The 11,631-nt window shown below is 41.9% G+C and overlaps 1 protein-coding gene across 1 annotated transcript; it reads left to right on the forward strand.

Annotated features, from left to right (window-relative positions):
* Positions 1 to 214: 214 nt before the first annotated feature.
* On the forward strand, positions 215 to 10,272 carry DENR (density regulated re-initiation and release factor). Its single transcript, XM_008142668.3, has 8 exons — positions 215 to 353; positions 1,086 to 1,200; positions 3,372 to 3,391; positions 4,080 to 4,164; positions 5,048 to 5,131; positions 8,453 to 8,569; positions 9,722 to 9,861; positions 9,966 to 10,272. Exons 2-8 carry the CDS (start codon positions 1,095 to 1,097, stop codon positions 10,008 to 10,010), a joined length of 597 nt encoding a protein of 198 aa, XP_008140890.1. The 5' UTR covers positions 215 to 353; positions 1,086 to 1,094; the 3' UTR covers positions 10,011 to 10,272.
* Positions 10,273 to 11,631: the final 1,359 nt, after the last annotated feature.

Raw genomic sequence — 11,631 nt, forward strand, 5'->3', positions numbered from 1 at the left:
GCGGATTTCCACGCACGTTTCCAATCGGCCTCCCCCCCGCGCCCTCAGGCCGCCCGCCACCCTAACCCTCTCGCGGGTCACGAGCACCCCCTACTGGTTATCAGGCCCTCCGCTGCTTGGCCCCGCCCCCGGACGCAACGCGCATGCTCCACACTTCCTCAACGCCTCTCTGGCTTCTCGCGACAGCCACCCAGCGGCGGCCTGAGTCTCGCGATAAAGGCTCATTGTCTCGCGGGACCGCGCCGGCAGACGGGCTCTCGGGTGGCCCGGGCCAGAGAAGAGGAGTTGCATGTGTCGTTTCAGCTGGCGGTAGTGGCGGGAGCGGAGGCGTCGGCGGCTGTACGACCGCCCGGGTAAACGATCCCTCGTGATTTTTCCCCACTTCGGAGAGTCGCGTGTAGAGAGCGTGGGGGAAAGCTAAGGTGCTGCTGCCCGGCGGAAGGGGCCGGGCCGGGCGTCTCCACATCCCCGCCCACATGGGCCCCTCAGGTGTCCCCGGGATTAGCCCCTTCGCTCCAGGTCACCGCCCTCCCACCCGGACCGCCTTTGTCACCCCAGTTTCCTTACTTTCTGCCTCTTCTCGGTTCTCTTGCCCTATTTTCTCTCCCGAGACTCCGGTCTCCCCGTCCCCTCCCACTCCCATCCCCGCTCTTGACTCCCTTGGCGTGGAGCTGCCCCCACACCCTGCCCTCTGGGCACCTCCGGGGACCCACCCCTTCTTTGTAGGTTCTTTTCTTCCACCTGCTCTGTGGCCTGTATGGCTGCCGTTTGCATCCCTTCCTAATGACCCCGGACCTTTTGCCCTGTCTCTACCGAAGTTATCCTGCCCATTCTTTCCCCCATTATTTCCTCTTTTACTAGTGCCCTCTGCCCCCCAGTCACTTGCTTCCCTGTAGACCTGATAAAGATGGTGTGCCCGGAATTGCTCATATTTTGTGAATCCTAATGGCAGCTTGTATCATTCACTTGACCACAGAGAGATGAAACAGGATTTGGGGTTAGGGTTCTTTCTGGTGGGGGAGGAGGCAGGACTACACCCGGTCTTGGTCCAGTTGTGCAGATGTGTTCTTTTTCCTTGCTTACAGGTTTGTGAGATGGCTGCTGACATTTCTGAATCCGGGGGGCATGATTGCAAAGGAGACTCCAGGAGCAATACCAAGTTAGATGCAGATTACCCGCTCCGGGTCCTTTACTGTGGAGGCAAGTGTGTGGCCGGGTTTGTTTTTTGTTTTGTTTTTGCTTACTGTGTTGGTATGCCTTGTGATCACCGTTTCCCACGTTTGGTTTCAGACACCCTTTTTCAATCTTCGTCATTGGGTGAATCCTTCATTTGAGAGGGGGCACCTGTGGGACTTGTGTCTTGGGCAAAGCTAACAGTCCATTTGGAACAGAGACATGCAAATAGACTATCTCAGCCTCATGTTACTGGCTAGTCTAGCTGTTAAAAGAGGGCTTCTTGGAATGACAAGGAAGTGGGGAAGAAAAAGCTGGGTGCACGCCTGGAGGCATGAACCGCTTTGTGCTAGTATAAGGTGTAGTAGAGGGAGGGTGTCAGGGGCCGAAGATGATGAGGTTTCAGTGATGTCTATGGAAGGACAGTCTTGGGACAGTGTTCTTGGTTTGATTAAAAATAGCCCTAGCCAGTTTGGCTCAGTGGATAGAGCATGTCGGCCTGCAGACCAAAGGGTCCCCGGGTTCGATTCCGGTCAAGGGCACGTACTTTGGTAGCAGGCTTCTCCCCGGCCCGGGCCCTTGTCGGGGCTCGTGCAGGAGGCAATCTATTGATGTGTTTCTCTCACATCGATCGATGTTTCTGTCTTTCCCTCTCTCTTCCACTCTCCCTAAAAATCAATGGAAAAATATCCTCGGGTGAGGATTAACAACAACAACAACAACAACAACAACAAAAATATATATATATATATTCATATATTCATATGTGTTAGCTTGAATCAGGATTCCCCCCCCCCCTTTTGAATATTTTTCCTCATTTTCAATACAGAAATATTTATGAATTGGAAATGCTCTAATTTTATTAGCATCTTGGAAAGTTTCAGGAAACTTTAAAGGTACAAGACAGTAAAAGGGCAAGTAAATACTAATTTTTTTCAAGTATTTTTGACCGGTTATTATGTGCCTAGCAATGTTTTAGGTGCTGGGGACTCTGTAGGGAGTAAGTCAGAAAAGATCCTTGTTTTCGTGGACCTACATTCTGTGAGTGGAATAGAGACCTCCTCACCTGGAGTTCAAGTACTGTAGGAGGAGAGGCGATGTTACTGAGTTAAAACATTGTATCAACTCATCCTTTATTGAATATCTTTGATAGTGCCTGGCCGGTGTGGCTCAGTGGTTGAGCGTCAACCTATGAACCAGGAGATCATGGTTCGATTCCCAGTCAGGGTTTCGGGCTCGATCCCCGGTGGGGGGCGTGCAGGAGGCAGCCAATCAATGATTCTCTCTCATCATTGATGTTTCTCTGTCTCCCTCTCCCTTCCTCTCTCTGACGTCAATAAAAACATCTTAAAAATACCTTTGATAGTAATTTAAAATTAGTGTAAAATACCTCTTTAAGAGAGTAGGCAGGGGAACTTTTTGTAGTGTTGATTGAGTTTTGTTATATACTCGTTTTATTGGGTTATATTGTTTGACTTTAGAGTCCTGGCCCAGAGTTTGCATCCTGACTCCAGCTACCTGACCTTGGGCAAGTTACCAAACTTCACTGAGGGCTAGAGGCTTCTTTCTTGAGGCCTGTAAAATAAGTCAGATGATTCGTATCAAGCTTCTGGTACAGCAACTAAGACAAGAATGTATTACAATAACTGCTAACTATTATTATTATTAGAAAAGCATACTGCTGTAGTTCAGAGCTATTCTTTGTATCCTGTTTCATCAAATCTGGGGTTTTATATTTTATAAGATGTACCATTATTTTAGGTTCCACCAAGAAAGAAAGCATGGTCAGATTGACATAGCATAATTATAAGATCATCCCTATATAATGTCAGGTTGTTCCACTTAGTGATGTGACATTTGAAGGTGACTGTGAGATTTTTGCCTTGAAAAGCTAGTTTACAAATAGTAAGTGATTTGTAGAGGGAAATTGACTTTATTATTTTTAGTAATAGGAAAAGGAAAAAGTATATTGCAAAGAAATGGTAGCAAAGTGCCCCTGAAGTTTATAAGTGTGATATTAACCATGTGCCTTTGCCTCAAAAAAGCAAGGCATGATGGTAGCATTTGAAAAGTAGTACAGAAAAAATACAGGGAAAAGTACAAATGAGGCATTTTGCCAAATTTAAAATAAAAGTTATGATGAGTGCTATGTGTGTATGTATTTACATTTTTAAATCTTTTTCTCTCCATTTCCCCAGTGTGTTCATTACCAACAGAGGTAAGTTCTTTTAAAATTCTTTCAACTTCTGCATTTGAGATCATTGATTTTACAGCTATCTTGAGAACTTTTTTCTGATTTTTCGTTTTCTATCATTTAATAGTAGATTTTCAACCTTTTAATAGACAAATTTGGTTTAGAATAATTTTATGGAATTACAAATTATCTTTAGATTTTGAGTCTCATGTGTACATCTTTTGCACTTGGCCATACAGTTTGGGTTTTTGCATGGCATTCATGAATAGTCAGTCAGCTAATAAAACAAGAGTTACTTTAAAGCCAAAATTTGACATCCAAGCAGAGGAAAGCATGAATTATGTGTAAGATTTCTGTTAATAAGCTTCTAAGTCAGGCTCTGTGGGCAAGCCATGAAAATAATGAGGCACCCATGTGCCCAGAGCAAGAAGTAGATGTACTTGTTTTTGTCTGTTCCCTGTCTAATGGCCCTTCTGTTTGATGGAGAAGAAATAAATTACTACAGTGAGGAAGTGCCTAATTCCTTTTTATTTCTGATTTCTTATGGGGCGTTTCCTGGTTGAATATAGATTTCCTGTGGATAAGACGGCAGGTGGGAGTAGTTAGTTTTATCATTCTTTATGTAGCAAGTACTGGGAATGCTTTTAAATGAAAATATATTGGTTGATTGAAAATGTTTTGTTGTAACTCGGTTTATTCTTTTCCCCCCCAGTACTGTGAATATATGCCTGATGTTGCTAAATGTAGACAGTGGTTAGAGAAGAATTTTCCAAATGAGTTCGCAAAGCTTACAGTAGGTATGAACATTTTTTTTCTTTCATCAAAACTTGTATACCCAAAACAAATGCACATAAGGTATTATTTTAAAGATACTAAAAGTCTTCTTTTAGTAGGATAATTACAGAATTATAACCTATGCCTATGAACTTTAAAACTATCTTAAGTTCTTGTTAAAATTCCTTATGTCACATCACACACTGCTTCATGTGTCTTCTCTCTCTGAAACAATGTATGTTAAAAATACCACCTTTTTAAAAAAAAAATACCACCTTTTTTTATATAAAGAAGAGCAAATGATTTAGGGGCAAATATATTTTCACTCAAGTCATTTAACAAATTATTTCTTGTGAGCATACTATATGCTACACCCTGTTTCAAATGCTGAGGATAAAGCAGCAAACAAAAGATGTGTTTGGAAATTATATTCTCGAAGGGGAGACAAATAAGTAAAATGAGACAAATGACATAATTATGTTAAGTAGTGATAAACAGGGAACAGGGAGATAATTATTGGGGAAAGACCCTGGCTGATGTGAGTCAGTGGTTAGAGCATCGAACTGCACTGAAGAGTCTCGAGTTTGATCCCTGGTCAAGGGCACGAACCTGGGCTGCAGGTTCGATCCCCAGTCCTGGTCAGGCCATGCGAGAGGTAACCAATCGATGTGTTTCTCTCACATCAATGCCTCTCTCTCTCTTTTGGCTGTCTCTCCCCCCTTCCCCTTCCCTCCCTTCTACTTTCTCTAAAAATCAATGGAAAAAATATCCTCGGGTGAGGATTAACAAAAATAATAGTCACGCTCAATTGTTGGTAAGATGCTTATTTTTGTATGTGGTTGCTCAAAGGTGATTTTTTTACATTAGTAGGAAGTGATGCTTTTGAATTTTCGTTTTTACATCTAGAAAATTCACCCAAACAAGAAGCTGGAATTAGTGAGGGTCAAGGACCAGCAGGAGAAGAAGAAGAGAAGAAAAAACAAAAAAGAGGTGAGACCTAACTCCATGATTTGATGGACACAAACTTAACCTTCCCTCTGCCAGTAGAAATCAGTGATGAAAGCATTTCCAACATCAATAACACCCGGCTGTTATTGTAATTCATGAATATCATTCAGAGGGGTACAGAATCATGTTTTCAGGGGGGGTTGGATCTGGTATGATTTGTTGCTTTATCAGCAAATTAGACCTAAGAAAACATGCTTTATTTGCCATATACATATGTAAAAAGCAACCAGCCAACTTGATGATGTGAAAACTTTGTTGCCTTATTAAACTATCTGTGTATTCTATTTAATTAGAGTGAGGACATTTATATAAATTTTTTCTTATTATTTCTGACAATTCAGTTGAAATTTTTTTTTACTGATGTAAGATATTCCTGTCTGTCTCTCCTCTGGATCCTGTCCCCTCCTGTTTCTTCTTCCTTAAATATTCTCTCCTGTGACTAAAATTAGCCTATAAATATTTTTAGGACTTTGCATCTTTTCAAAAAATTTCCAGAGCCCATGTCTTTCTTTGCCTTATCCCCCTGCTTCCATTCTTAGCCATTCGCTTACTGTTCACTGCCCAGTCTGTCCTAACCTAACTTTCACGCCACTGAAACCTTCTTTTTTTTTTTTTTAATTGATTTTTTTACAGAGAGGAAGGGAGAGGGAGAGAGAGTTAGAAACATCGATGAGAGAGAATCATCGACCAGCTGCCTCCTGCACGCCCCCCACTGGGGATGTGCCCGCAACCAAGGTACATGCCCTCGACCGGAATCGAACCCGGGACCCTTCAGTCCGCAGGCTGACACTCTATCCACTGAGCCACACCGGTCAGGGCTCTCCATTGATTTTTAGAGAGAGAGTGGAAGAGAGAGGGAGAGACAGAGAGAAACATCGATGTGAGAGAGAGACATCGATGGGTTGCCTCCTGCACGTGCCCCGACCAGGGCCGGGGGCCGGGGAGGAGCCCGCAACCCAGGTACGTGCCCTTGAGCGGAATCGAACCCAGGACCCTTCGGTCCTTGGGCCTGTGCTCTATCCACTGAGCCACACTGGCCAGGGCTGAAACCTTCTAATAAGGGTCACCAAAGGCTCGGTAGTTGCTAACTAATGATAAGAGCATTTGAGGACTCCCTTCTTGAAGTGCTGTACGTCCTTGGTTTCTGTGACGTTCTCTTCCATCCTGTCTCTTTCTCAATCTTCTGTGCAGACTTCTCTTCTCCCTTCTGTCCCTCAGAAGTTGGTGTTCCCCTGGATTCTGTCTTCTGCCCTCTGACCTTTCATTCTGCATGTTCTCCTAGGGTGATTCTTCGACGTTCGTAACTTAGACACTTAGAAGTCCCCAGTCTGTAGCTCTGGTCCTGGCCCATGTCTCTACACAGGGAATGTGCGTGGTGCCATAGGCGCCTCAGATGCAGCATTTCCAAAGTAAACTTTCTAAGTCCCAAATCTGTGTCTTTTGTTTCCCCTATTTTGGTTAATGACAGCAGTTTATCCAGTCATCTGAGCCAGAAATCTGAGACCCATCTTAGGTTCTCTCGTTTTGTCCCTTTAGTCAGTTCTAAATTTTGTTACTTTTCCCTCTTATTGTCTTTGCCCTGTGCCTTTGCTATTGCCATTGCTATTGCCATTGCTTTGGTTTAGATTTTGATTAATTTCCATGGCCTCTCCATCCACCTAACTCTTCACAGACTCACCCTCCACACTGTAGGGTGATCTTGACAAAACATAAATCTGGTCATCTCACTCCACATTCAGTGGCTTATCTCCTTCTTCAATGTAAAATCAAATTACAAGCTTGATGTACTGTTCCTTTAATGACTGATACAGAATTTTTTGCTTTTCTGGCTTTATCTACTGCATATCCATAAGTGTCCTTCATAGGCAGGTGTAGTTCTCATGTATAATGCCTTTTCTTTTCTTTTTAAAATATATTTTATTGATTTTTTACAGAGAGGAAGAGAGAGGGATAGAGAGTTAGAAACATCGATGAGAGAGAAACACCGATCAGCTGCCTCCTGCACACCCCCTACTGGGGATGTGCCCGCAACCAAGGTACATGCCCCTGACCGGAATCGAACCTGGGACCCCTGAGTCCGCAGGCCGATGCTCTATCCACTGAGCCAAACCGGTTTCGGCTATAATGCCTTTTCTTATCTCTGAACTCGTTCCTTTTCCTGGAATGTCCTTTCTTAAACCTCTCCAGCCTGGACAATTCCTTATTCTGCAAGAGCTTAGATGCCACTTCCACTAGGAAACCTATTCTGTCCTTCAGAAGCAGGGTAAGCCACTCCTCTTCAAAGCTGTGGTAGTGTCGTATTTATGGATCCTATCTATAATAATAAAAGCGTAATATGCTAATTAGACTGGACATCCTCCTGGACGATCTTCTGGACAAAGCCGGTGACTGGAGGGAAGCCTAGGTCCCCGGTGCCAGAGGGAAGCCAGTGCCAGCAGCCGGGGGAAGAAAGGCCTATTCTTGCATTAATTTCGTGCATCGGGCCTTTAGATATAGTATACTAGAGGCTGGTGCACGAAGTTCATGCATGGGTAGGGTCCCTAGGCCTGGCCAGTGATCAGGGCTGATCAGGCCTTCCTTTCCCCGGCTGCTGACTGCTGGCTGCTGGCTGCTGGCTGCAGGCTGGGGCCTTTCTTCCCTCATCTGCTGGCCGCTGGCTGGGCCTTCGTTCCATGCCGCCCCTGGTGGTCAGCGCACGTCATAGCAAGCGGTCGAACTCCCGGTTGGTCTAACACCTGGTCTGTTGAACTCCTGAGGGGACAATTTGCATATTAGCCTTTTATTATATGGGATAGCAGGTTGCTGTAAAGATTTAACATTTCTTTTTTTTAATATATTTTTATTGATTTCTGAGAGGAAGGGAGAGGGAGAGAGAGAAACATCAGTGATTAGAGAGATCATTGATTGGCTGCCTCCTGCATGCCCCACACTAGGGATCGAGCCCAAAACCCAGGCATGTGCCCTGACCCGGAATTGAACTATGACCTCCTGGTTCATAGGTCGACGCTCAACCACTAAGCCATTCTGGCTGGGCAAGATTTAACTTTTCTTGTTGCACTTGACTAGACTGAGAATCCATGAAGGAGCTGTGTTCTGTTCATGTTGTGTCCTTAGTTCAGTTCTTGGCACATATTACTTAAATATCTGTTGAATGAACACTCATGCACGTGTTCATTAATTTTGTATTAGAACAAGCAACTGTAGAAATAAAATTTGGTACCTTTTGAAAGTTAACTTTAAAGACAGTATTCTCTATGTTAAAAGTGAAACAACTAATGCTAAGCTCTTCCTTAATAAATAAAGGTGGAAGGGGTCAAATAAAACAAAAAAAGAAGACCGTACCACAAAAGGTTACGATAGCCAAAATTCCCAGAGCAAAGAAGAAATATGTAACAAGAGTGTGTGGCCTTGCAACTTTTGGTGAGTTTAATCTTAAGTGTGTTTAAAGCATGTGAACTCTCTATATATTTCTCTTTCTAAAAATCTGGAATAAAAAAATTTCGTGTGTCTGTTTTTGCTAAGAAGATACAGAATAAGATTCTGCATTTGTTACTATAGTTTCAAAATCAAATTTGGAAGACATTTTAATGTCTTCCGCAGAGAGAACTGGTTTAACTTTTTCCTCTCCAGAATTCCTGCATGGGCACATTTTATGTAGAATGAAGAGGGCAAGATAGGGTTCCTTTTGACACCCACCAGTGCGTGCTGCTCCTTTGGCCCTGCAGCTTGGTGGCAGAGGGTTGCAAAATGACTCGTCACCTCTGGGAATGACAGTAGAGGGTGAGGGGAGGTGGTGGTGGCAGAAGGTCCTGCGTGGAGGCCTTGAATGAATAGTGAAACGGGTGAAATTGCAAATCAAGGTCCCTTCGTGTGACAACACAGCTTGGAAAACAATCACATTACAAATATTAGGTTTATTTCTCTGCTGTAAATTATTTTTTTTATTTTTTTTAAAGAGATACAGAAGAATAAAGAAAGGGATAAACAAAAGAACTTCATTGTACTCAGAAGTGTATATGTAATGGAATTCATGTGTTCCTGGATTTATTTATTTGTTTGTTTATTATTATTTTTTAAATCCTCACCCAAGGATATTTTTCCATTGCTTTTTTTAGAGAAGGGGAAAGACAGAGAGAAATATCGATGTGGGAGAAACACATCGATTGGTTGCCTTCTGCACGTGCCCCGAACAGGGCCCTGGCTGGGGAGGAGCCTGCAACCAAGGTACATGCCCTTGACTGGAATTGAACCCGGGACCCTTTGGTCTGCAGGCCTACACTCTATCCACTGAGCCAAACCACCTAGGGCCCTGGATTTATTTTGATCTTACTATACGAGTCATGAATATTATGGGTGATGGTATTTTTATGTACTGAGGCTGTATGCTTGCCTTGAATTGTTGAATTAAGACCACTGCCTGTGATAGTAATTATTGCTCTGAAAGGAATATGAAACCCATGAATGCAATCTGTTTTATGAATTTTAAAATGCAGATTAAATTTCAAAATGGAAAAATGTCCTTGACACACAATTCTGATTATAGTCTTGCTGTTTCTTTTCTTAAAATAACAGAAATTGATCTTAAAGAAGCACAAAGATTTTTTGCTCAAAAATTCTCCTGTGGTGCCTCAGTGACAGGGGAGGATGAGATCATCATTCAGGGAGACTTTACAGACGACATCATTGATGTCATTCAGGAAAAATGGCCAGAGGTGAGTATATGGACCATACACATCTGTAGAAATAGGTTATTAAGGCAGGTTGCTTTCATGTTACTTTCTATCACAACTCATGAGATGTAATTTGTGTTTTATAGGTGGATGATGATAGCATTGAAGATCTTGGAGAAGTGAAGAAGTGATTTTGAAAATTTGTCTGTATTTAATGGTCTGAACTGAGAGTTGATATGGCCAAAGGGGGAGAGGCCTTTTGGGAAAAAAAAAATATTTATCCTGCAGTAAAACTGTGGACTGCCCTCGCCCTTGGCATTGTCACTGTTCTGTACAAGGCTGCTTATGTTTTTTTTGTTTTGTTTTTTATTGCCAAAGTCTGATAAACAGGGGAGACTGTCATGCTTATGCATGAAATAGAATTTAGTCAAATAAAAATTTTTGGTCACTTGGTCCTGACTTTTCTCTTTCTGTCTTTTAAACTTTTTATTTTTGGAAAAACACTGTAGACTTTTTGTGGGAAGTTTATTTTGTGTATCATTTTCCAAATGGTCGTGATTTAATCTGGTTTAAAGCTGAGTGACGTTTTAAAGAATTGTAATTGGGCTTCAGGCATAATTATCTCCTTGCTTCTTACGTGTGTTAGTTCCGAGATGCCTGAGTATCTAATAGATTTGTGGTTGAATGGGCTTCATTGTTACCAACCAAGTCCACTTTGTGGGCCCATAAACATACTGTTGGCTGGAGTTGTTCAAGCTGTTCTGAATATTATTGATCAAGTATATGACAAGCCTTAAAACCATCTGCACTGTTTGACCCAATAAACCACTTCTTTGACATTATCTTAAAGGTATGTCTTATGTTCATCAAGGTGTTACTCCTACTATCAAAAAAATTGCAAATGATATAAATGAACAATTGGGAGGTGGTTAAAGAAATGGTGCATCATATAGTAGACTATTACACCTATATTTTAAAATATTTTCCAAGAAGAATACTTGGAAACATGTTTAATAATGTTAAGTAAGGGGCAGACCCCAAATCCGTTTTATACACTGTCATCGTTTTGAGGGAAGGCCGTTTATAGAGGCTGGGAGTTCATGTTCTGGCTGGCTGAGTGTAAAATTCTGCTAACCAGTTGCAGATACTAGAAACCCGTGTTCAATATATTGTCTGGGAAATAGCAACTGAAACATGTTTTTCTCACAAGAGAAACTGACCATTATAATGACTGCACTAAACAAATTTAAACTTTTGTTTTTATAAAGGTCTTAAGCCAGGTGCTACAAGTTGAAAAGACTGGTGGTATTTTAATTGCTACAGATTCCTTTAATAAATTTAGAACTATTGTTTATTGCCATGCAAATTACAATCTTGAATGTTTTTATAAATAATTAAAATCTTAGAATGTGTAGTAAAGATGTAAATTTAAAAAAAAAATTCTGCATTAACTGAATTTTACTAAATAAGATTATTATCTGATGGAGCAAATTTATCCATCGAGACTATGTGGTATGTGTTATGTATGCTGTTGGTGCTGGAAGATGTCTGTATGCCTATATAACACATGTGACTTCATGTAAAATTCTTAATGTTCACAGTTCTTGGCAAATGCAGTTTCAATCCATATATAGCCAGCAGTGGATGTTACTGCAGGAAAATGCAGGATTAAAATTGTCCTTGTGTATAACGTGTGTGAATGTGTTTCTTTTACTGAAATTTAAAATAGAGTATAGTTTAATCTCTGATTAAAATGAAGTAGTAGAGCAAGGCATGACTTTAATCCATACATTCTATTTGTGTGTTTTATGG

This window comes from Eptesicus fuscus, chromosome 23 (assembly GCF_027574615.1).
Source record: "Eptesicus fuscus isolate TK198812 chromosome 23, DD_ASM_mEF_20220401, whole genome shotgun sequence".
Lineage (NCBI taxonomy): Eukaryota > Metazoa > Chordata > Mammalia > Chiroptera > Vespertilionidae > Eptesicus > Eptesicus fuscus.

Bases quoted from the DNA above. Each gene is read 5' to 3' on its own strand.
- DENR (XM_008142668.3), top strand. From the start codon at position 1,095: ATGGCTGCTGACATTTCTGAATCCGGGGGGCATGATTGCAAAGGAGAC. The intron at 1,201-3,371 runs GCAAGTGTGTGG...CCATTTCCCCAG, and splicing joins CCGGGTCCTTTACTGTGGAG to TGTGTTCATTACCAACAGAG. The intron at 5,132-8,452 runs GTGAGACCTAAC...TAATAAATAAAG, and splicing joins GAAGAAAAAACAAAAAAGAG to GTGGAAGGGGTCAAATAAAA.